This window comes from Fusarium proliferatum (assembly GCF_900067095.1).
Source record: "Fusarium proliferatum ET1 genome assembly, contig: FPRO_scaffold003, whole genome shotgun sequence".
Lineage (NCBI taxonomy): Eukaryota > Fungi > Ascomycota > Sordariomycetes > Hypocreales > Nectriaceae > Fusarium > Fusarium proliferatum.
The window spans coordinates 3,598,564-3,621,991 of NW_022194792.1; the positions used below are offsets into that span (position 1 = coordinate 3,598,564).

Below are 23,428 nucleotides of genomic sequence, written 5' to 3' on the forward strand. Positions count from 1 at the left end.
GACGTCACTCATGCTGTACTCCATCCCTTGAGGCATTCCGTTTCGTAATTGCTCTAATCATGCTTATTTTCAACCCTGGCATTGACTGCAATGCATCTCCACTCACTCGGTCGTTCTGAAAACGTCCGTATTTCCGTGACGCGCCATCACCGTCGATACTTGCCTCATTAGTAGGACTTGATACTGTATTCCTTTCTTGAAGGTGACAGTCTAGTACACACCATAGTTGCAATTCTTGCGGATGCTGCCGTCCATAGTCCATCCGTGAATCAATTTAATGTCCAAAACTGTGTCTATTCTTAGTTGCACTCCACCTCTAATCAAACTAAATTCATGTCTTTTAAGCAAGCTTGATGCTCCAATCCTCGCCAATTTTGGCTCCAACTCGGCCCACAACGGCAAAGGCTGCGCGGCTGCCCTTAGCTGCGTGATATTGAACCTTGGCCGTCCATGTTCGTCCCTCAGACTCGACCTGCACCTCCTTCTGGTCCCAGGTCTTGGGCGCACCAACAATGATGACCTTGTCAACGTGCACCTTCTCCATGGCCTTCAGCCAAGGGCCAGACTTGATAGACTTGGTGTCACGTCCCTTGGTCTCAATAGAGGTCAGGGTGTTTCCACTAAGTGTAAACTTGCGGTGAATGTATTGACCTTGCTCGTAATCAAACGAGTCGCCATCATCCACATAGAGCTCACCCTCAGCAGCGCCAGCCTTCGAGGCTGAGACAACAAGCGTGTAGTCATCAAATCGCATCAGAGCGCTTGATCGTCGGGGAATATCTCGTCGAGGGATGATATGACCACCTCGCAGTAGAACAGGAATTTTGTCAAGGGGCGCGCTCACTGCAAGATATTTGCCCTTGCTGGTCTTTTGAACGTCGTAGGTAAAGTAATCGTAGTAGACCTCGTCATCGGGAATCCAGATATCGACGGACTCCTTGTTCTGTTCTGTAACTGGCTTCACCAAGAGGCCAGTTGAACCGACAAAGAACTGATCTTCAAGAGCAAAACCAGCCTCCTCTGAGGGATGGGTCCAGAACATAGGTCGAATAATGGGGCTTCCATCCTGGGCGGCATTGTAGAATGCAGTGTACCAAGCAGGGAGAAGCGAGTATCGGAGTCGGATTGCTGCGGTTGCAATTGGCGTGTAATGCTCACCTAGGAGGTAAGGCTCGCGACGGCGAGCATCAATGTGGGCATGAGCTCGGAAAAAAGGATACCAGATACCAGTCTGATACCAGCGGACGAGAAGATCTTTCTCGGGGTTACCGAAGAAGCCTCCGACATCAGCACCGGCAAAGGGGAAGCCGGAAATTCCTTGGTTGATGGTCATGGGAATAGATGTAGCCAAGTGTCCCCAGTCGGCCTGGTTATCTCCGGTCCACATGGCACCAAGCTTTTGCGATCCGGCGTAGAAGGCTCGAGTCAGAATGAATGGTCGCCGAAGCTCGCCTTTCTCGCGGTGAAGGAGAGCCTGGAACGTCGCATTCTGGAAGGTCAAGCCGTTCAGGTTGTGGACGTCACGGTGCTCCCATCCTCCGTGGTGAATGTTGTCCTTGGGCATAGTCACCTCGGGTCCGTTGAAGACTGAGGGCTCGCTCATATCGTTCCACATCCAAGTGTTGGACATGGTTCCCTTGAACTTGTCAAACTTGAGCATAGTCTTCCACCATTCGATGGCCTTGGGGTTGAAGCAGTCGATCCAGTTGGACGCTCCAGGCCAGCACCATCCTTCATAGAGCTTCTGCTCCTTGTCATGAACACCAAGGTCTTGGGCGACCAGCTCTTCGGAAGCAGCATAGTTATCAGTTTTCTTGATATGAGGGTCAAGTAGAACGACTAGTTGACGACCATGAGCATCGAGGTGCTCACCCATGTCAATGGGATCGGGGAACGAGTGAGGCTCCCAGGTAAAATACTTGCGATCATCTGTATACTCAAGGTCGAGCCAGATGACGTCGTATGGAATCTTGTGCTTGTCCATGTTGCGATCGACGTTTCGAACATCATCGCTGGAGATGTAGTTCCATCGGCATTGGTGGTATGCAATTGCAAACTCTTGAGGCATAGCAGTATAGCCAGTCAACTCGCCGTAAGTCTTGGTGAGGTCCTGGGGGGTAGGGCCAAGAAGAACAAAGACATCCAGAAGACCAGCCTCAGAGATCCAATGGGTATGAGTGCTAGTCTTACCACCAACTCCAAGGCTTAAGGGGTTCATTTGGTTCTTGGCCTTGGTAATATCGACCCAAGTTTCGGCAACGTTGAACCAAAAAACGCCAACTGACGAGCCTTTGCGATGCGCCTGCATAAAGGGAATGGAGCCGTAAAGCGTCATTGGGCTGTCGAGAATGTATTCGAAAACGTCAGCGTTGTACATACGATAAGGCTCGTCGTAGTTGCCGTCTCCGCCACGGGTCTGCTTCAGTGATAGAGGACCAGTGTGTTCCGGAATGCCAAACACATGCTCGTACCCGTGGAAAGTGATGTCCAAAGCAACGCTTTCGGGTCCCCGGGGTTTGGTGTCAGTATTGCCACCGAAAGATTCGTCCCACCAAGTGCTCTCATCTTCAGCGGCTTCCTCGCCTTCCTTGTTCTCAATCTTGGGTCTCCAGTGCTCCATGTTGAGCAAACCGCGGTCATTAAACTTGACATGCGAGTTGCCATCACGCCGAAAGTCGATTTCGAAAGGCGAAAACTTGATGATGGCTTCCTGTGTGGCCTCGGGTCCATACTTGATGTTGATCTGAGACTTATCTTGGAAAGCAAGTTGCGCCTCCTTGTCGAGGTCCAAACCACCAACAAGAACCCAATCGTCCGCCTCGTTATATCTTTCCTTTCGGACAGCGCTATCGTCTCGCAAAATCACATCCTTGTTACGTCGCTTCTCTTCGTCCATTGTGACTCGGGCGGCACCAGACTTGAGGAACGAAATTGTAAGGGGTAGACGGACGGTCTCTCCATGGCTATTGATGGTCTTGATAACCACGGCCTGCAATTTTCCCTCCTCAAAAACCGTCGAATCGGCCGAGATCTCATATGGGGCTTTCCAGTTCGAACCTTGGGCAACAGCGTTGTCGGCATAGGCGCGATTTCGTTTGCAGAAGCCGGATTGGTCGCATTTCTTGAAGTCCTTGTCTTTCACGGCCACTGGGAAGATTGTGAGCAGAGCCTTTCGTCAACACACACTTAAAACCTACCAGCTGATTGGAAAAGGCACGTAAAGGTGCTTAGCAGCAGCAATAGCGCCGTCCAGCGAAAGGACGACGCCGTATTCGACTTCATGATGTTGAGTCGGTCAGGAACCAGAGTTCAGGTATGAGAAATAAATGAACGAGAGAATGGTCAATTAAATTGAGAAAACACAAGGACATCAGATATGGTCCCCTGGCCTATATCCTCTGTCCAGTCGCTGGTTTAAGAGAATGTTATTATTGTTTATGCTGGGATAACCTCAGCTTTGATGATGTCGAAGTCAAGTCAAGCTGTCCCTAAGCTCCCCTGCGAAACTCCATTCCGGATTGGGGTTGGTTTCAGACGCAGGGGAGTGGATACCGGAATGGCGGGGCAGCTTCGATAGAAGATTAGACCCGTTAATCAAACATTTCGGTCCTCGATTTCTGAGCTGAGTTCTTGTGTTGGATGCACTGTAAGAAGCTCTTATTGATGCAGGTACAGTTCATTTAAAGGCTTTGATTTTGTAAGTAGAAAAGTTTCGCTACTCTCTAAGTTCTTTTTATATGAATCTGGTCTTCCTTTAAGCTATACTAACTCTCATAGTATCGTTCATTTGTCTTTTCTAATTCTCTCCTCACTCCTGTTCTCTTGTTCAGTAATTTATATCTGTCCTCGACAACTAATTCAATCACGTGTCCGTGTGAATTCTCCAGATCTCGCACCCAAGACCCCTCAACGCCAGCTCATCATGGCTGCAGAGGAGCCCCGCCAGCGAGAAGACCCCGCCGCCAGCGGCAAGAATTGGAAGCAGCAGCAGGGACGGAGAAGTGCGGAAAATCTGGCCCCGCGATTTTTTGCTCTTCTCTTCGCCCTCCTCGCCCTTTATATCCTCTTCTCACCGCCTTCTTCAAGCCTTTCCCCTCCAGTCGATCTCTCCCCTACCTCTAATTCTCATTCTGTTCCTACATCTCAAGTCATACCAGACAAGAATATCGCCAAAATGTCCTCCTCCGAGCAGACGTAAGCTACCCCGCCATCAAGCTTCACTCCATCGTGGTTGATGCTCCTGTTCGGATATTTGGCTAACTTGATTGTAGCTTCATCGCTATCAAGCCCGACGGTGTCCAGGTAAACAAACAGACCTGGACGGTTATACAATTGGGTTGAAAAGAGCTAACAATGTATCACAGCGTGGCCTCGTTGGTCCCATCATCTCTCGATTCGAGAACCGAGGGTGAGTAGTTTTGCATGCCGTTGTTGCTATAGCTATTGACTTTTTACAGCTTCAAGCTTGCTGCCATCAAGCTCGTCACCCCCGGCAAGGAGCACCTCGAGAAGCACTGTGCGTCATTCCCAAAAGTCGTTCGATATATCAATTCGCCCTAACATCGTTATAGATGCCGATCTCGCTGGCAAGCCTTTCTTCCCTGGTCTGATTGAGTGTATGGCTCCCGAATGTAATTGATACAACTGGATCTAATTTTATGTAGACATGAACTCTGGCCCCATCTGCGCCATGGTCTGGGAGGGCCGTGATGCTGTCAAGACTGGCCGTGGTAAGTTTCCAATCATTGAATATTGCTCACCATTTTCTAATTACACAATCAGCCATCCTCGGTGCCACCAACCCCCTTGCCTCTTCCCCCGGTACCATCCGTGGTGACTACGCCATCGATGTCGGCCGCAACGTCTGCCACGGCTCCGACTCCGTCGAGAACGCCCAGAAGGAGATTGCTCTCTGGTTCAAGGAGGGTGAGGTCGTCTCCTGGAAGTCCGCCCAGTTCAACTGGGTCTACGAGAAGGCTTAAATTGTCGATGTTGTAACGCCCTGAATGACGGAATGGAAAAAGCACATATAAGTGGGATGACTTCATCTCTGTGGGTATAACAAAAATCAAGACAGAAAATCTTCTCAAACCTTCGTGCTCGATTTCAAAGTGGCTTAAGATTTGCTTGTGAATATTCCTTTGGCTTTCATGAGTATCCCGGCAAACCATGGCGTAGCCCATACACTGCCGATGATACGAACCGGCAATAAAGCCTTAGTGATTGCGTACGCGAGAGCAACCTCAACTACCACTTTGTACCGCCCATCTCCACGATGCCAGCGCTCCACAGCGTCCTCGGATTTGGAGTCCGGATGTGTTGTAGCCGCATTTGAGGCCTCGCCTTCTTCGTTCTGACCGAAACCAAACCACCCCTTGCGTGTGAAGTATCTCTCAAAGCGGCCGACTCCATCTTCGACATAGCTTCCAAAGTGGCCCGTTACGTATGCCACTGGTACATAATTTGTGTAATGAAAGAGACCAAACAGCCCTAACACGGGCACAATTGCTGTGATCTCGTGAAGGATCAAGAATGAAACAATATGCGAGACTGGAGCGTTACGTAAACCGCTAGTGTATCTTTGTAAACGTCGAGGAAGCTTAGATGTGATGCGGTCGATGCGGGAAGCTTGGGTTGACGAGGCGCGAGGATATGAGGTGTTGATGCGCGGGGGAGCGCGAGCACGGAGGCTAGGGCGGCAATTGAAAGATGTGAAGTTGCGACCCATATTGAGATTAAATATCCAAGCTTGGGCGAGGTGCCTTGTTGGTAACGTTGAGTACATCGAGAGTTTCGACATTCGTCGCTGAAATTCTATGTGGAGCTGCTGACGGCTTGATTTGTCCCGCGATCCGGCTATAGTTCAGGGTAACCAGCTTGCCAACAAAGCAATAAATCGTCAATTGTTTGCTTTGCATTTGTCGATCTGAACTTCATTTGTGCGATTCGATGTTAATTTATATTGATACATGCTACGGTAAATACCATCGGTGGCTTTCGTGAAAAAAATCATACATCGATTGCGTTTGTTGTGACATTATCACACTGCGTGCTTCAACAAAGTGTAATATTGAACCTGCCCTACCGGGTCGGAAATTGTAGTATCACCCTGGAGACATCTGCCAGAACCTGATTCTACCGATACAAATGTTGACGCTAAGCCTTGGATTTCGGATCTTTGGATAAAGTAGCTCTGCTTAAACACATAGAGATACCTGAATGAGGCCATTGTGGTCCTCGATGATCTCTCTTTCCACTACGAAATATCTACACACGTCGAACCCCAACAACCTTCACATGATGTGGGAAATCATGTGGTCATGCCAAAATAAAAGCTCTTAAGTCAGGCAACGAGTATTGTCCGCGTCATCTGCATCTGTGTTCTTTCCTCCCCAGTCCACATTGCCTGTTCGTGATGGATGCTCCTGCCCAAGACGCAAGACAATGACCTCAGAAGTCCCAACAAGGTCCTCAGAATGAAGCGACTGTAGCTGAGGAAGAAGGAACCCAGTCGAAGTTCTTACCCATGACAGAGTGCTAGTCTTTTAAGACTCTTCCCCGTCTGTTCGCTTCTCTTCTCCTCTTCATCTTCCTTCATCTGCATCTCAGTTCTCACAAATCCTTCAATCTGTTGCCTCAACCCACCCATTCAATCTTAAAAGCCTGCAAACAACACCCGGGACTACATTCCTGAAGCAAATCCTTCATTCAAAAACATGGTCTCCGTCAAGTTGGCGGCCGTTGGTGCCCTTCTGGCAACTGCACAAGCCCAAATTCGTCACCCCAATGAGGACCTGATTCTTGCCGATTGTGGCATTGGCGACAACAAAGCCCACTCTGGATGGTCTACTTCTCGCCAAGTGAACTGGTACCAGGATGTTCAGTGGCCTGACGATGTCTCCAAGTTTCCCCCTCCACCTGATCTGGAGGTTGAAGTTCCTTACGCAGATGGAACCTACCCCTGGAATCCCAAGGGAACCACCGTCAAACTGTCTAATGGTGTCGTCTGGACAGCTTACATCAACCCAAGAATCGCTGACGGTCAACCAGCTGGGTCTGCCGTCACCACCAAGGAAGGTGGTCAAGAACTTACTTGCTATGCCTACCGTGGTCGCCCTGTCAGCGCAGCCATCAACACGACTGTCAACGCTGATGCGGTCTGCTTGACTGCCTTTGTCTGCAACCGTGATAACCGCGCCCCCCCTCGTCCCAGTGGCATGGAAAATCCCACTTCTACCTTGGAAACATCTTCCGCTCCGCCTGCCACGACTACATTTGTCTCACAGCCGCCAGCGACACCTACTCCCACAGGTGGTGAGCCAAACCCTCCAGCTGACCCCAATTCTGGCAAGCTATTTGTGTCTATTCTCCTCAGCCCTCGTTTCATCAATTGGCCCAACACCTGGCAAGCGTTTATCGAGAAGTTTTCCTGGGATCGGAACACTGGAAAGTGCGTGGGTGAACCGGTGAAAGGAGACGGTTACACCATTAACATCGACTGTGCTGGCATCCAAATTGATTCTGACTCTCATCTGACGCTTATCATGATCAAAGCTCTCCATGACCTTGGCATGAATAGCACATTCTTCAACCAGAACCCAACCGTACCAGGAAAGCGCAACTCCACAGCGGATCATTGGGTAGTCATGCCTGAATCTTTCAGTCTGCAGGCCATTGATGTTTCTCATCAGAAAACCATCGGCTACCTCGCGTACAACACTACATACGACAATTTCCTCACTGGCCCCTGCTCGTCTTGCCAATCTGAGCGATTCAACAAGGAGTTCTTTGATCCGGTTCTGGAAGCTGTCAAGGGAACTTACCCTCTCTACAACAGCTACAACATTCAGGCCCAGTGCAGTCCGTGGATGGCATGCTGGTAAAACGGGAGGGCAGTATCTTTCATCTGTCTTCTGTGTGTCGTCAGTTTTGCGGCGTGTGGTAGGCATGTGGCTTATGAGGAATGAGAAGGGGATGATCAATTTTGGTGGCTAATATGGTATTAATTCCTTCGTTTCTCGATATGTACTTCAACGACTTTACTCTACTCTATGATGAACCATAGTTATACCATTCACTGCAAACACAACTGAACTTTGTTAAGAGGATTTACGTGACGGATCGACTGAAGCTACTTTTCAAACTAGATGAACATCTCTCCAGGAGGACTCGCCAGTGATGTGCTCTCCAAACATAGCACCGTGAACGTAAGCATCGCCGACAAGCTCAAAGAAGCTCTCTGAAGGACCCGATCTTCTAAGGACCAATGGGGCTGCACAGCCAGCAACGATCATGATTTTATCCCCTGTCTTGGCCTGAAGTGGAACTAGACACAAGTAGCCTCGAATGGTTCTCGCAATACGTCTTCTTGCAGCAAGATTGACACGTAATAAGGCTGCGAAAGGAGCGGATGACTTGACCCAAGAAGCGAACTTGGCAGCCTTTTCCGAATCAGTGCCAACTCGAACACTAGGGTCGTGGCGTAAGCCAAGTTCAAACAATAACGGGATAATATCACCAGATTTGGGTAGCGTATTAGTAGAGTCTCGAGTGTTAGCCAGGGTCCAAAGAGGCTCTAGGGCATCGAATTGATCGTATATAGATGGATTCTGTTGCTGATAAGAGATCAGGGCTTGGATGGTGAGAAGAAGCATCCACTTAGAGAAGGACTTGGCGAGATATGATGGTGCAGGCCTCTGAGATAAGTCGCAGTCCATAATAAGAGTCCGCCAGAAAGCTTCAACTATTGGTTGGCCCGTAGGTATGTAGGTTGTGCCGCAGTGAAGAAGCATCTTCATCGTGTCGTTAAACTTCCCTTGGATAACATCAGACCAGCTCTCGCCGAGCTCTTCGATTGTACCAAGATGAGGACTAAATATCTCAATGCTTAGATGGAAGAGAGACCTGTCAATTGTGAAGTCTGCTTCTTTGCCCGCGGCGGCATCGAATGGAAGCATTCTGGTATAGCTGGGGCCAAGAACAGGGACGTGAACATTTTCGAAAGAGGGGATCCATGTTGGCAAGTCAGCTGGCACGGCACGGCTGGTGATACCGGCGAGGGATAGGAGATGTAGAGATTTTGTTTCTGTATAGAAGCTGATGCCCAGATCTATAAGGATGTCATTGTCAGGAGATTTGTAGTCTACAATGACGTCGAGTCGAGGTCTCCCTTTCGCACGCTCCATGAAGTTTACGATTCCCAGCAGAGAGTAAACACGATCTCTGGGAATAGTCGCCTTGAATCCGATGCTACTTAGCAATAGCTCGAGCAGCAACTTTTTAGGGTGGTCTTGGCGTATCCCAACAGAATAATCAATACTTCTCAGGATCTCTTTGTACCGACTATTATTGTCCTGGGCCCATTGGCGAGTAACATGTAGGCCAGCAGCATGGACGAGAGAGTAGATCAAAGGCGCGGTTTCTGATCCGGAGCCCACAGTAAACAGACCGATAAGAGCGCCGGACATGTTAATCAGCCCAGCTGTATCGCCAACAGAATCCCATGCTGTCTCGTGATGGCCGATGAGAACTCTTGGACTGCGAGAGAGGGCAACTTCTTGAAGCATCCAGACACGTCCGAACCACGGCCTTGTGTAGATATCTCGAAGAGTCAGCCAATCGTTCTCGGTAAGATTTGGAAGGCCATTTCTTTTTAGAAGCTCAGAGTCATCCATGATATAAGCATCGCCGTATGACTGGACCCTTCCCCATTCTATGATCTTAGACTCAGCGCCTTTCGCGATGTTCTGAACGAGCTCGATAGCCCTAGCGGTTTCATCTGTGGCAAGACCAAGCCATATTATTGTCTCGGCGGCTCCGTTGTATATGAGATCCATTATTGCTACTTGGGCAGAGCGCTCGGGGAGACTTCTCTGGTTGATACAGATCCCATCGACCCAGAGGTACTGGCCTGATCTTGAGATGCATAATTGCTTGATTGCATTGTGTAAATTTGGTAACACTGGAAATGGCCTTGCATTCAGAAGAATTGTACCCTGGTCGAAGATTGTGTTCTGCGTAACCGGACCCCAGGTGTAAGACAGGGCGATGTATGGCGGGCATTCACCGAGTTTGAAGGTATGGAGTTTGAGGCTAGGAGATGAGCCGGATGCTGAATCTGATAGATGAATCAAGCGTATATGCTGATCCAAAATTCTGTCATCGTACTTGAACCCAGAAAACGCCCGAGAAGCATTGAAAAAAACCTTCGAAAGCAAGTGGTGCATATATCGTGATGTTGTCACGAGGATCCTTCGGAGATATTGAGCGTTGACGATGAGGACTATTATGGTGGCACCAGCAGCGAGACGGAATGACTGGATCTGAGCTAGTAACTGAGCACCAGATCTCAACCCGACCCTCATTTTGGCAGGAAGTTGCAAAGCTGACGACTCATCTCCCAAAGCCTCACGGCTTTGTTGTAAGTGTTAAGATCCATGTGGGCTGTTGAATGTGCTTAGCCGCATTTGGTGACAGGCATTGTGCCAGCTTGAAGCCGAAAAGATTCATTTACCCGGAACAGGGATTGCGCAAGCGATCATAACTTCTATATAGTTGGCATAAATTTATCTTGCCCTGAATCGTACGAAACAAATCGTGCTGAGAATGACGGAACTTGTTGAAAAGAGTAGTACCATCCTTTGTACAAGCGATATTAAGAGCTTGTTCACGAGCAGACTGCCTCTATAACATAGGTCTATTCGTTTCATCGTATGAATCGCGAAGGTCTATATAGTCGCTATAGCCCGCAATTTGAAAGTCATCTGTCTCTGGGCCAGATTACTTTCTGGGTCTAATCATCAAGCCCATCCGAGTAGTAGTCAAACTGTTTTGGCACTGGTGCATCTTGTCCACCAGGTTCATCTGGATCCACGTCTTCGTTCTTTGCTTTCGAACCACTTTCTACCGCCGCCGATTGCACTGGTTGTGTAGCCTGTGCAGGTGCCGACAACAAATGCCCTCTCAACAATTTGGTCATCTCCCTGGCCCATTCCCACGGCCGTTCTTTTCCTCCAGGCAAACTGTTGAAGTACTCCCAGCCCATGATTCCCCCAAACGATCCATATCGCCCCCGTAGCGTCGTGAGCACCATGTTGAGAGGGTTCATCGGCACATAGCCGCTTCCGTTCTCAGGGTTGGTGACAAGTCCAATGACGATCTTCTCGGGTGGCCAGCCCTTGCGGACCATGAGATCGTACATAAGGGGATTACTGCAATCCCCCCAGCCGCAGTAGAATTGTGTATTGTACCAGGCGATATCACGGCCGCGCATCACTTCGAGAGCCTCGTAGTCAAAGCCGCTGAGATTCTTGGTGAAGTCAAGAAGAGACATGGCGACTGGTGCCAGGGTGATGATGAAAGTTGGTCCAAAATCGTTGCGTAGACGGTCTATCAGCCGCACGATTCCTCCCAGGGTCATTTCCTCCTCGACATCCAGATCCAGACCGTCCAACCCACGCTCTCGAATCATGTCTTTCACAGGACCGTAGTACCGATCAAATGTCTCTTGATCGGCATCCAGGCGTGCATAGCTGCCCTTACAAGCACCACCTAGCATGCCCATCACCTTCACACCCGAGGCTTGTAGCACGCGTAACTCAGCCCACATAGTCTGGAAAATGGGGTGAGATGGGTGGTAATCATTGAGCGTGATATTTTGAGGATCATCGTTGATGTGAATGGCGGCGACAATGACGTGGGTTATGGCGATACCGGGTTGTGTGATGAGAGAGAGAGGAGAGATGAGATTCCCCGAGGAGTCATGATGAGTTTGGTAATATGTGATCAGCCGCGGTAGAGGGTTCGCGGAAGGGGGAAGAGGGGGCATCGTGTATATGTTTGTGAGGTTGAGGATGAGCTGGCATTCTTGGAGCTTGTTGAAGTTGTAAGCAACCCCAGAGCTTAGGTGGAGCTCGGCCGCTGAAGGTTTCGGTTCCAGCGGGTAGACAGCCACTAGGTAAGCTTGGCAGCTCCAGGCAGGGCCTAGTCCCTCAATGCCCGTCTACCTCTGAAGATCATGTTTCTATCCAACAAACTTGATTTAAGATTATTGCTATGAGTTAACTGACAATGGGTATCTCTTTTCTCAAATTAAAAGTCCTGGGCTCGTGCCTGTTCCTTTTCCAAATCCTGCACCCTGACCTTCTTGCCGACACATCTTCCGGGATGCCAGATAGCAAAGAGCAAGACAGCCAGTGCCACAGGAGCAAACTCCAGACAAGCAAAGAAGATCTCGTTCGAATACAAATGTCCCCCAAGTCCTTCTGCTGTCTCTGCCAGACGGAAGCAGGTTCGAAGATAAATCATAATGGTAGCCACTCCGAAAGCAACGCAGAACAAGCTGAGCTTCTTGCCGCGCGAACTAACCTCCCTTCGAGCACGGAAAAGGAATGAAGCCGTGAGGATAACGAACACACCGAGGGAGAAAACTTGGTATGCCAAACCTCCGAGAAGAATATTATTGGCGTCCGTTGGATCATCACGGTTCGACTGTCTTACACCAATCAGAGCAGCACCGGTGATCTGCACAACAGTAGCAATAACATCAGAAGTGATGAAGAACCAAAGAATAAACTTTGGTGGCAAGAACGAATATCGTCTTCCGAGCCGGGGAATTAGTGCGGAGAGGATAGTATACACGCCCGCGGCAAGGAACACAGGCGCCGTGACGATGAAGAAGTAGTTGAGGATAAAGTACAGCAGATGGTACGGATCCTTCTTGGCTGAGAGCGAGCGAGCAACATAGCCCACGATCTCAAAGAGAAGACCAATCGGGAATGTGATGAAGTACCAGCTGCGAAAGCGGATTGTCTGAACCAGGTGAACAACGAGGAAGAGGGCGAACCAGGCTGCTGCGAAAACGGCGAGAGAGAATGCGGGTGTGTAACCATAAATGATTACAGGCGTATCCCATTCGCCGTCAGGGTTGGGAAAGTTTGGGTCGACATAGCCATCAATTGGGCGTTCTCCTAAGTCTTGTCAGTATTTAGGTATCTCATGTCCAGTGCAATTGTGAACATACCAGAGCTGCTCATGGTAAAGATGAGTGAAAATTCAAAGCTAATACTTGATAATCACGAAATAGTCAAATGCAACACAACATTCTTCAGCGGTTGACGTTGGATCTTTAAATCCTACGGCAGGACCCTTCGCATTCAGCTTTTGATATAAGCTTCTTTAGTGTATGGAGAGCCGAGCGCCAAACCCCTGGTCCTGGTGCAAAGTCATGAATCATCATTCTGAAGCTATTCCCCAGAATGGAAATGGTGACCCTGGGCCACGCACCCGTCAAAGTCCCCAAGGGTCTCAATAATCGTTTATATTTGGCGAAAAACGGTCCCTGACGATTTGGTTTCCTTTTTGAGAAAGGGGACCTGTCTAGAAGACTCTATACTGTGGGAATGAAAGACGCATGTCTTGGACAGTGACATTCAGAGGGAAAGCCACTTGACAGAAACGAGATGACAATTTACGAGTAAACTGGCAGCTTTTACAGCGAATTGCTCGAAGTTTTGGTTTGATTAAGGGAGAGATATAAAGTCTGCGGCCTACTCGATGAATATTTCCTAAAAAGTAAATACCTTGCAATGTTGAAGGGTCCTCCAGATTTGCTGAACCTCGAGGGAGCTTCACCTGAAAAGCCTAGTAGCCTTTTGCACAGACACTCAGAAATTAATCAACCGTTGCCAATTCTTGGCATTGTGTCATTGGCATTAGACCCATAGCTGTCAAAGGCTGGGCTACTTAAGCGACCATTGCCGAAAAGACGAATCACAAGCATTCCTTTAGATGACAACCTCAACTTTGAGGATGCTGAACAATGCTTTCTAATTGTGGGTTAAAGACCCTCTATCAACCGAGATCTGAGTTGAGTCTAATCTTCCATGTATCTATCGCGAATGGTACGCCAGTCTATGACCCTTTGACCAAATCATCACCCATGACCTCTTCAAAGATACCCTTTCTAATCTTCTGCAACTCCGTCCGGGCTTCATCCATCTCTTCACCCTTCCTCTTGAGCTCTTTACTCAAGTAATACTTCCTCTCTTTCGCCTGACTCAAGCAGTTGTTCAAAGCCGCTGTGCACCGCGCTACCTCCTGTCTCCCACCAGTGATATCTACCTTTCCCCAGACATCGCCCAGGTTAGATGTGACCTCCATAGTGCGGGGATTGGCCTCGGGCGGCAGCTCAATCACATCCGCACCAAGCTGTACTAGCTGATCAACTGTTGTCTTACTCTGCTGAACAAGTTCCCTGCCCTTATTCAGAGCCCGGAGATGATTCATGTCTCCCGATTGCAGAGCCTTGTCGACCTGTTGCAGTCCAGCTGTCATTGTCGCTGTCGCTTGCTCGAGCAGATCTAGCGCTTTTTCATGTAGTTCGAGGGCTGTCTTTGTAGCAACGTAGACAGATAATGCATCATTGCTCTGCTGTTCCTTTCCATCCTCTTCGGGGAATTCTGGCGTTGGGCCTGAAAAGATATCATCGTAGATATCGTCCAGCTGCTTTTGCAGATCTAGGTAACCCTGCATGCTCTGGTTGAGATCTTTCTTTTTCCGAAGTTCTTCATCCAGTCTAGCCTTGACACTCGAGTTGTACTCTGATGCCAGATGCGCCTGTTGAAGCGTGTTGTGGTAATTCTGCTCCTCCCTCTCAGCCTGACCTGTAAATGAGTTCTCTTTACCGCTGGCTATGTAAAGAAATTTCATTACATGGCCATCGCGGTATTTCTTATGCGACTCAAGGTCAGCTAAACGTTTGCGATCTAATCCATCCAGTTCTCGGTTAGACTCTGATAATTGTGACTCGAGGTCTGAAACGATCTTTTGTTGTAGAGCAAGATCCGTGCGAATATGTTTCGTTTGTTCTAGCAAGCTTAATAGCTCCGCCGTCCTTGGATAGGCTGCTTTTATTGCGTCTTTGATGTCCGGCATTTGGCTATGAGAGTTGAATGGAGGTGGTAGGTTCGGTCCCATCACTGCAGCCATGATTGAGTTGGAGAAGGCTTTTTGAAACGTGAATGCACTCTAAGGTTGAGACTCATCAGATGATATGAAATCAGATGATGCCTAAATGAACCAGCAAGGCGTTTGTAGCGGCAGGGCACGAGATGCACTGGAGATACAAGCTCAAAGTATAAAAGTTTGCTTGGAACCAAGTTACTTATATTTTGCCTCGAAGAAGATAATTACAATAACCGCCTCAAGCAGAGGAAATAAGCCTTCATAAACCGCGCAGAATTAGGCAAGGCATGAGTCGAACGCTGCAGGAGGATGCAGAACTGTGAAGCCTGTTCGCCTCAGATTATTACTGCAACCAATCATATTGTATCTTCTAGAAAAAAAGACAAGCAATAGAATTTTCGGGTCGCCTTATGCAGCAAGAGAGCCAGCGATCAAAGCCAGGGATTATTCCATGCAGCTCTTTCATCTGCGGCATGACATCAGTGTACGACTATCGGGCGATTTAGGATGAACCAGGGTATTGCATTCATGCCAACGCTACACGGCTCTGAGGAGTTTTTTCCGGACGACAGCCCTAAATCTCCTAAGCTGTTCTAGACTACTATTTTGTTCCTCTTTCAATGCAGTCATGATATGATAATCTCCATTATCGGGGTATAATATGCGGTAATAGCAGCTCTCGGATGAAACTGGAGCGGTAAGATGAAATGTGTTTTGCGATCGTTATGTTGGACATTATGTGAAATAAATGTTGTTCTCGCGGAACGCCAAAAGAAGCCGTAAGAAGTCGTTTTCGTCACACTTGGCTGATCGTGCTTCAGAGAGTTCAGTCTTCTCAAGGACATGCTCAATCTTGCTCCGAATGAAGCTCTTGAGAGTGGCCTTGCTAACGGGAATTCCACACACAGACTGGTGAGCGTCTATTGTATCTTCGCTGTCACGGAAGAACTGCAAATCTTGCTCGCTGACTTTCTCGGGATCCATAGCCGCCCAAGTGATCCAATTTCGCTGGCAGAGCTCCTCTGAATCGATGAAGCTCGCTCGTAGAGTCTTGTTTTTCCTTGAGAAACAGATACGTAGCATGCCGTCCAGCTCCTGTATGTTGGCGGCAGGCACTTCTGGTCGTGGCTCAAGTCTCACGACAACGGATTCGACTTCGGGTGGCGGCGAGAAGTTGTTCTTGCCGACCTTGGCAATCAGGGCGACTTTGGAGGTGAATTGTGTGTTGACTGAAAGGCGAGAGTATAAGGAATCGCCAGGTCGAGCGCATAACCGTAGTCCAAATTCTCGCTGGACCATAAGAATGCTGACGCGAGGAGGCCGAGGGAGAGAAATCAGCTTGGAGATAATGATGGACGAAATCTGGTACGGGGTATTGCTAATGCAAACGTCGAATGGTGGGAGTGCTTCCGGAAGATCCAATTTGGCGAAATCGCCCATGATAATTTCCAACTTTTGCTGCTCGGGCTTGCCTTGGACTCTTTTTGTTAACTCGGCTCCCATGCGAATGTCGAGCTCTACGGCCTTGACCGCTTTAGCTTGTTCTAGAATGCGTGTCGTGAGGACGCCGGTTCCAGGACCGATCTCGAGGACGGTGTCGGTGGGTTTGAGGTTTGCCTTTGCGACAATCATATCGGCGATGCCAGGGTTCTTCAAGATGTGCTGGCCAATATTTGTGTTGTACTTGAAAATGTTCTTGCGTTCAGGCTTATCGTATGGCCCCTTGCGGGCACCACCGCGCCTGCTATCTGACGATTTCGGCATTGTGTTCTTGACTGCGAGTGAGACGGCAGGGTTTTCCTCTTTTTTTTTTCTGGTGGTGTACTGAAGCATCTCGTAGGGTGGGGCACCCCGCGATTATCTTTTTAGTGGGCCATGCGGAATAACCGCTACTCCGTATCCTTGATGCACATGGAGTTACCATCTCTACAAGATAGCATATCGCCTTGTCTATGTCGAAGAAACAAAGCATTGCTAGAATGTATTTGACTTACATCCTGGAATTCAATCTAGGTGTATGGCAAGGACCTAAGTTCTGCCTCTAATCACCTGTTTGGTATTACACATGTTTGACATGAACCTTTGTCACGAACTCCGTGCTAGAGCACAGTCATTGTCGCTACAATTGGAGACAATCTATATCCTGTCCTCAAGGAGCAAGAAAACACTGGAACTTAACGTAAGGTGTCAAAATAAACTTAGCAAAAGGGATCCTAAGTTTAGGCTCAATTTATGCTAACTTACCTAAGTCTTTTTATCATTTAGGGTCAAGGTCCTGAGTTTTCTTTCCTCCCCTAGCCTGTTACGTTTGGCTAGCCGCCATAAACAATCAAAATAATATGTGATCGACAGTGGCCTTCCTAGCTTGTAAGGCTGTTGCTCGTCGGTAGGTCTTTGAGTCAAGATGCCTGTGACGACTTTTCCGTGATTTGCCGACCCTTTGCCGCCAACGGAGCTTCCCTGCTTTAGTAGCTCCATCTTCAAACCTATAGTGCAACTTGTAGTATGAGGTAGAACCTCCCATCGCCAATCATTTCTCAAAGGAAATGGCTTCACCGAGAGCCCGTCTGCCTCGTGCAGGCAAACTCGGGGTTTTGATACCGAGATCGAAGCCTCACGGTATCTCGATATGTCCATTTTGCTGCATTACATCACGGCCGCGAATACGACCTCGTCGCGCTATCCTCGGAAAACGTTTATACACTGTGTCGACGAATCCTCGTGCCGAGCTTGAACAACACCTCCTCGATATTCAGAAACTCGCACCGTCTTTGGTGAATCTTTCAAGATTGCAATTGGCACTGCAGGGACTGCGGCAAATACCTGGCCAGGAAGCTGTGAGGGTTGCGATATTAGGACTGGCACCTGGCTCGAATGCGGGACAGACTGCGAAAAATGTTCTGAGGGTTTTGGTAACGGATCCGCTGCAGGATGAGCAAGAATGGGAGCGCCAATTGAAGGGCCATGATCCAAAGAACCCCCTCGTTGTTCGGATCCGGTCCGCTGCAGAGCAGCAGAGTACTTTAACAGTCACCAGAACGGGTCTTTTGAGTGAGGTCAATGTTTCCTCGGCGGAATGGAACAGCCTCAACTTGGAGCTACTGTTAATGGACACGCATCTTCCCGAGTTCTCTAGAGATGAGAAAACACGGGCTATCGAGGTCGAAGAAGCTGTTCTGGTGCCCAAGGTCGGCATTCCATCGGCTGAAGATCGAGTGACACCAGTTACTACACCTGTGCACAGAGCGATTCTTGTCGGTGATGGGTTTGAAGGAGCTGTCAATGTCACATCGGTGCCGGTTGCCAAGGAGGAGTCTGTGCTAAAAGTGGTTGATTTGAGAGGCGTTGACTCAAAGCAGCTTGATGCATCCTTTACGCTTGTTGATACATCACTTGCTGAGAGGGGAGTGTCACTCTTTCGTCAAAGTTCCAGCAATGCCATTGAGTATGAGCGGCTTTGGTTCAACAGTAACTTCCCTGCCTTAACAACGTGGCTTAAGTCAGGAATCAGCTCCTCCGATGGCACCACGAAACCCGCAGTGCGAGGGCTCATTACTTCTTTGTTGAACAACATTTTGGCGCGATGCGAAGAAGAGAATCGTTGCGAAATCAGGGAGACTTACCGGACTGCTCCCACTCTCAACGGTCAGGAGCCAGACTTCTCCCCTATACTGATCCAAGCAGCTGGTGCGTGGTCACAGCAAGCTCATGCAGAGTTACAAGACGAGCTTGACTTGGCGTTCACAGGCCGAAGATGGCGAAAGCTAGGATGGTGGCAACTATTCTGGAGGGTCGATGATGTTGCCATGCTCACAAATGATATGCTCAACCAGCGGTTCCTACCAACAGCAGAGCGAGAGCTTGTTTATCTTACCGGGAAGATCGCACAAGCTGCAAATGCGGACCAAAACTATCCTCAACCACACTCCGTGAACGATAGCGACACACATTTGGAGCTGAAGCGACTTGGCCCAGGAGAGGTGGAACCACTGGCACCAGTGAACAACCGACTAGCACTACCAAAATGGCCTGGTCATATTGCCTTTACCCGAAGGTATCTCCAAAACGAGACTGTCCCTGCGCTGCAGGCTCTCGCACAACGCTTGGTCGTGCAGTCGTTAGGGACTTCTGGACTTACAACATCCCTCGCCGCTCTTCTCTATATCTCCTCCTTCTCCTCGACAGTCTACGAAGCCGGTGCTGTGGCAGCACTCGGTATAGTCTGGAGTTGCAGCCGGTTACAGAAGAAATGGGATGCAGCGCGAGCATTCTGGGAGGGCGAAGTGCGAGAGGAAGGCCGTAAGGCTCTCCGGGGCGTTGAGGACAGTGTTGCAGAGGTTCTCAGCCACGAGAAGCAACAGGAAAAGCCGGTCGTAGACCAAAAAGGTAATGAGATTAACGAGGTTCGCGAGCTGGTGGCCAAGGCCCAGGAAGCTCTTGGCCGAATGAAATAAAAGGGGAACCTGTACAATATGGACTGAAAAGCATTGGACTTAGAAGGTGACGAGATACCAGGCGTAAGAGACGCCTTCATTTTTGTAATCTAGTCAATCTCAAAAAACCACCCTCTACTGCGAGGTATTGTAAGCCTCACAAGGCATATCCCCATCTAGACTGGTATCAACCTAAGCCTGTTCCACTCATTTTCCCAAAATCGAGGCATGCCCATTGTAAAAATCCAAGCCCGAACGCCAAAAACTCGCATATTTCTATTATGTCTTGTTTATCGTCCTCCTCGTCCGCCTGCGCGCGCTCGGCTGACCGTCGCGCGACCTCTGGCAAGACCGACACCACGGCCACGTACGTTACGGCTGCGGAACATAGGGGCGTTGCGAAGCATGTCGGGAACGATGAAGAAGCGCACGTGTGAGCCACGGATGTAAACTTGGTCGAGATGGGAAACGCGGCCGTCGCGAGCGGTGACGGTAATGTCCTTCAGCTGAACGTTCATGTTGTCCTCAGCTGTGATGTGTTAGTGGAAATCCAAGCATTAAAAAACAGTTGAAAAGAAAGGATAGAGAGACAGGTGCGTACCATCGAGAAGCTTGCCACGGTAGGTCTGACCGGAAGTGATTTCGAGGGTCACAATGTGGCCCTGCAAGGCAAAGTTAGCTTCGTAGCTCAATCAGGGGTGCCATAAAAAGGGATACGGACCTGCGCCTCATTCAGGAGCTTAATAGGGATACCGATTGTAGAAGTCATGGTTGCGGTTAGGTGTAATTTTCGTGTTGTCGCGTGTACACAAGGCCGAGGCTGAGCTGGAGCTTGGTATATCGTGAAAATTGGCGAGGCTTGGTGGTGAGGGACGTTGGAGAGGTGGAGAAGAGTTGATCCGAGCCCGCGAGAGTTTGGCTTGACACTGTGTGCAGTACGCACGCAGGCCATGAAAAGCACAGTGTCTGTATTTCACAGTTTCTGAGAGATTGTATGCTTCATCTGTACAATTGAGATTCGATATCGTATACTGCAACATACTATGCCCCTAATTAACGCCATAAACCTGAAATGCCGTCCAGATAACATAAGAATGCCATATGGGATTATAGAGTGTCTAACCACTTGTTCACTTTCGCCTTATTGCTGACTTGCTTTCTCTTATCCACATCCAACTTCTTTCCATGCTTCTTCTTCTCCTTCTGTTTCTTCGATGTAGTTGATTTCCGCTTTAGTGCATTGGAGTTCGAAATCACCACGACAGTTTCTGTAGCGTCTGCTTCTGGTTGCAGCGCTCCACTCATCAGCATGCTATCCTCGGTTGTCTTTGCTGAAACGACAAGTTGATCATTTTGCTGGCCATACACTTCTTGTCTAGAGACCGGAGGATCACTGGCTGTTGGTGTTGTCACGGTAGAGCAAGTTGATAGCTCTGGAGCTTGACTGGTCCCTTGACTGGTCCCTTCATTGACACCCATGGATTGGTAATGGATGTATCCACCTTGAACATTCGGCACAATCGAATTTCTCCCAGTTGGCGGTATTGATGAGATGTCCTCGAATGAGATATATCGAGCTCGGTAGTAGTACAGTCCTGAGTTGTGGAGAGTCCATTCCGACCACCGAGATCGCGCGGGCGATGGCTCAATGGTCTTCGATGCAGGTGTTGAAGGTTGGGGCTCATGCGCAGTGTGTCTTTTGTTCACCATATTCGTGATGCGACGGTCGCTTAGCACTCCAGAACGGAAATAAGTGCACGAGAACACGGGTTCGTTGAACAGATATAATCCAGGGATATCCCTCCGAGCAAAGAGCAGCTGTGGCGGCTCGCAAACTCGAGGTTCGCAGATAATTCTAACGCATTTCCTCACCCGACAGCCTCACTCTTCTCGCTGGGTGCCGAAAGGAAGCCTGCATGCAGGAGACACACAAAAGGCGACCTCTCGTGTTTCCAGGAACCCGTGGGTCGTCGAAGCATGGTGAATGGGTCCCTGATTGGGTAAGAGATGAGCAGATTATCCATATAGTTGGCTGAGAATCGTAAAGGCGTGTTTTGTGAAAGCTATGAGCGTTGGACAGGTGTCACTGCATCTGCCAATTGAACAGCTGCACTTTGACTAATCCTGCGAGGTACCTGATCTGGCAAGTCGAGCATGGATGGCCTCAGTCAAGTCTGCCTTGTCAGCTGCCTGTCGCGTGCATCGGAATTTCGAACCAGCATGGACGCATGAAGTAAGAATATCGTCCTTGCGAATCGGAGTTTTGTAATTGAGGTAATGAACATCACGATGATAACAATCACAATGCTGATTGAAGGCACAGCCATCGATTGAGCTGCAGCAGACTGGTTTGGAGAAATTGATATGTTGAACTCACGACCGCTTATCAGCGATTCTCTTATTATTGCTTCTCTGCAGTCTCCTCGACCACTCCCTCTTTCTGGGTATCATTCTCCTGCTTCTGCTTCTTCTTTGCTGCCAGCTTCTCCCTTGTTTGCTGCTTGCGAGCCTGCCTGTTGAGGCTCCCAATCACTCCACCCTCTTTTCCGCATGGCCACTTCGCCTCAGCTGCTGCTTCGTCTTCCTCGGTCCACTCTCGAGGCAGCACAGCGAAGGTGAGATATGACGTGTGAGTCTTGAGATCGTTTTCAGGTCTATGGTAGAGATTGCCATGCATCCATGGTTTGCTATCTTCAGCAGCCTTTCCATTGGTGTCGGTCTTGGGTGAATCTGAGGCAGGGGTATCTATATCCATTGCTGATGAATCGCCGTCGCCGTTTGCTGACTTGAAATGCACCTTGTGGAATTCTTTCGTCTTTCGATTAATCTCCTTGAGCCTTTGCATTGCCTCCTTCACATTGGCTGGTGTTTGGACATTGCCCCTTTCCGCAGGCAGGTTTGCTCCGACTCGCTCACGAATAGTGTTGATCCGCCGAGCCGAGATTTCTACCATGTCAATGTCCTTCCAGCCAAGAAGCCGGAGCTCCTCAATTGTTCTTGTGACCTGCTCAATACAAGGGGAGAAGGTACAGATATGGACACTTCGTTTGGGGTCCAGAGGTGAGACCCATTCGGGGGTGTTAGCACACTCGCTTTCCTTCCTTAGCTTATCGGGCTTCTGTCTTGAAAGGTGATGGAGCGCTTCCCAAGGCGCAGGGAGATCAAGAAAGACTGATGTTGCTTGGGGAGACTTTCCATCCACATTGAATCCTTCTCCATACACATCACGATGTGTCAATTGTACGACACCATCCAGCTTATGCTCGTGGATTTCTTCTTGCATCTTATTATATCGAGGCTCGTGGTATTCAAAACTGAAAACCTTTCCCTTCTTATCGTTCTCGTCCCTAGGGTAGCCATTGTAGACAGCACGTGCAGAGGCATGTGTAAAGCTTCCACTGCCGGCTCCAGCTTCAATGATTCGAGTACCGGGAACTGCTCGTATTCTTTGAAGGATGTAGCTATAATCGGGAGTATACACGACTTGAGTTCGATGAGGCAGACTGCTTGTCCAGAGCTCAGGAGTCGGTCTGAGGATATGGATAAAGCCACTTGCAGCTGCGACAGCCTTTTTGGCTGGCTTAGAAGTCACATCTGCGACATCATCGTCTGGGCCAGTCGTTGTCGGCGTGTCATCATCCGTCGCCTCGCGACGGCGCTTTCGCCCTCTTGAGCCAGTGTCGACATTTGATGCACGGACTTGGGAACCCCAAGGAATGCCAAGAAGTGTCGAGTGAGGAAAAGATCCGAATCGCGTGTTTAAAGTTGCACCTTCGAGGTATCCATCGACTGCGCCAGTCGACTGTTCCAGTGTAATAGGCTGAAGGTTATCTCTGGAGAGAAGAACAATTGCCAAGTCGCCAGTGGAAGTTGTAGTTCCTGGCTCCAGGAAAGGAGATGGTTGAGCCATTGATGCGTCTGCACGCACAGGCGTGTCTTAAAGAAATTGAGTTGGTATAAGATGGGTAAAGATTAGACTAGATTTGCAAAGACGAGGCAGAAAAATATTTCCAGGATACGCGCGAGGCTGA

The 23,428-nt window shown here is 49.1% G+C and overlaps 13 protein-coding genes across 13 annotated transcripts; 3 read left to right on the forward strand and 10 right to left on the reverse strand.

The window, feature by feature from the left end:
- Positions 1–340: 340 nt before the first annotated feature.
- Positions 341–3,282, reverse strand: FPRO_05864 (uncharacterized protein; the record flags this gene model as incomplete). Its single annotated transcript, XM_031229286.1, has 2 exons — positions 341–3,147; positions 3,198–3,282. 2 exons carry the CDS (start codon positions 3,280–3,282, stop codon positions 341–343), a joined length of 2,892 nt encoding a protein of 963 aa, XP_031079537.1.
- Positions 3,283–3,922: 640 nt separating this feature from the next.
- Positions 3,923–4,982, forward strand: FPRO_05863 (putative nucleoside-diphosphate kinase; the record flags this gene model as incomplete). Its single annotated transcript, XM_031229287.1, has 7 exons — positions 3,923–4,194; positions 4,272–4,302; positions 4,365–4,408; positions 4,458–4,516; positions 4,572–4,616; positions 4,665–4,730; positions 4,783–4,982. 7 exons carry the CDS (start codon positions 3,923–3,925, stop codon positions 4,980–4,982), a joined length of 717 nt encoding a protein of 238 aa, XP_031079538.1.
- Positions 4,983–5,116: 134 nt separating this feature from the next.
- FPRO_05862 (uncharacterized protein) lies at positions 5,117–5,728 on the reverse strand (the record flags this gene model as incomplete). The annotated part of the gene is made up of 1 exon (XM_031229288.1): positions 5,117–5,728. One exon carries the CDS (start codon positions 5,726–5,728, stop codon positions 5,117–5,119), a length of 612 nt encoding a protein of 203 aa, XP_031079539.1.
- A 988-nt stretch (positions 5,729–6,716) lies between these two features.
- On the forward strand, positions 6,717–7,883 carry FPRO_05861 (uncharacterized protein; the record flags this gene model as incomplete). The annotated part of the gene is made up of 1 exon (XM_031229289.1): positions 6,717–7,883. The coding sequence occupies one exon, from the start codon at positions 6,717–6,719 to the stop codon at positions 7,881–7,883; it is 1,167 nt and encodes a 388-aa protein (XP_031079540.1).
- A 255-nt stretch (positions 7,884–8,138) lies between these two features.
- On the reverse strand, positions 8,139–10,364 carry FPRO_05860 (uncharacterized protein; the record flags this gene model as incomplete). Its single annotated transcript, XM_031229290.1, has 1 exon — positions 8,139–10,364. One exon carries the CDS (start codon positions 10,362–10,364, stop codon positions 8,139–8,141), a length of 2,226 nt encoding a protein of 741 aa, XP_031079541.1.
- A 428-nt stretch (positions 10,365–10,792) lies between these two features.
- FPRO_05859 (uncharacterized protein) lies at positions 10,793–11,827 on the reverse strand (the record flags this gene model as incomplete). The annotated part of the gene is made up of 1 exon (XM_031229291.1): positions 10,793–11,827. One exon carries the CDS (start codon positions 11,825–11,827, stop codon positions 10,793–10,795), a length of 1,035 nt encoding a protein of 344 aa, XP_031079542.1.
- A 263-nt stretch (positions 11,828–12,090) lies between these two features.
- On the reverse strand, positions 12,091–13,034 carry FPRO_05858 (related to YER185w, Rta1p; the record flags this gene model as incomplete). The annotated part of the gene is made up of 2 exons (XM_031229292.1): positions 12,091–12,968; positions 13,022–13,034. 2 exons carry the CDS (start codon positions 13,032–13,034, stop codon positions 12,091–12,093), a joined length of 891 nt encoding a protein of 296 aa, XP_031079543.1.
- Positions 13,035–13,911: 877 nt separating this feature from the next.
- On the reverse strand, positions 13,912–14,988 carry FPRO_05857 (uncharacterized protein; the record flags this gene model as incomplete). Its single annotated transcript, XM_031229293.1, has 1 exon — positions 13,912–14,988. The coding sequence occupies one exon, from the start codon at positions 14,986–14,988 to the stop codon at positions 13,912–13,914; it is 1,077 nt and encodes a 358-aa protein (XP_031079544.1).
- Positions 14,989–15,699: 711 nt separating this feature from the next.
- Positions 15,700–16,728, reverse strand: FPRO_05856 (putative DIM1-rRNA (adenine-N6,N6-)-dimethyltransferase; the record flags this gene model as incomplete). The annotated part of the gene is made up of 1 exon (XM_031229294.1): positions 15,700–16,728. The coding sequence occupies one exon, from the start codon at positions 16,726–16,728 to the stop codon at positions 15,700–15,702; it is 1,029 nt and encodes a 342-aa protein (XP_031079545.1).
- A 782-nt stretch (positions 16,729–17,510) lies between these two features.
- FPRO_05855 (uncharacterized protein) lies at positions 17,511–19,418 on the forward strand (the record flags this gene model as incomplete). Its single annotated transcript, XM_031229296.1, has 1 exon — positions 17,511–19,418. One exon carries the CDS (start codon positions 17,511–17,513, stop codon positions 19,416–19,418), a length of 1,908 nt encoding a protein of 635 aa, XP_031079546.1.
- Positions 19,419–19,687: 269 nt separating this feature from the next.
- On the reverse strand, positions 19,688–20,166 carry FPRO_05854 (putative small nuclear ribonucleoprotein SM D3; the record flags this gene model as incomplete). The annotated part of the gene is made up of 3 exons (XM_031229297.1): positions 19,688–19,926; positions 19,999–20,059; positions 20,119–20,166. The coding sequence occupies 3 exons, from the start codon at positions 20,164–20,166 to the stop codon at positions 19,688–19,690; spliced, it is 348 nt and encodes a 115-aa protein (XP_031079547.1).
- A 338-nt stretch (positions 20,167–20,504) lies between these two features.
- FPRO_05853 (uncharacterized protein) lies at positions 20,505–21,376 on the reverse strand (the record flags this gene model as incomplete). The annotated part of the gene is made up of 2 exons (XM_031229298.1): positions 20,505–21,198; positions 21,270–21,376. 2 exons carry the CDS (start codon positions 21,374–21,376, stop codon positions 20,505–20,507), a joined length of 801 nt encoding a protein of 266 aa, XP_031079548.1.
- A 422-nt stretch (positions 21,377–21,798) lies between these two features.
- On the reverse strand, positions 21,799–23,307 carry FPRO_05852 (uncharacterized protein; the record flags this gene model as incomplete). The annotated part of the gene is made up of 1 exon (XM_031229299.1): positions 21,799–23,307. One exon carries the CDS (start codon positions 23,305–23,307, stop codon positions 21,799–21,801), a length of 1,509 nt encoding a protein of 502 aa, XP_031079549.1.
- Between the last annotated feature and the right edge of the window lie 121 nt (positions 23,308–23,428).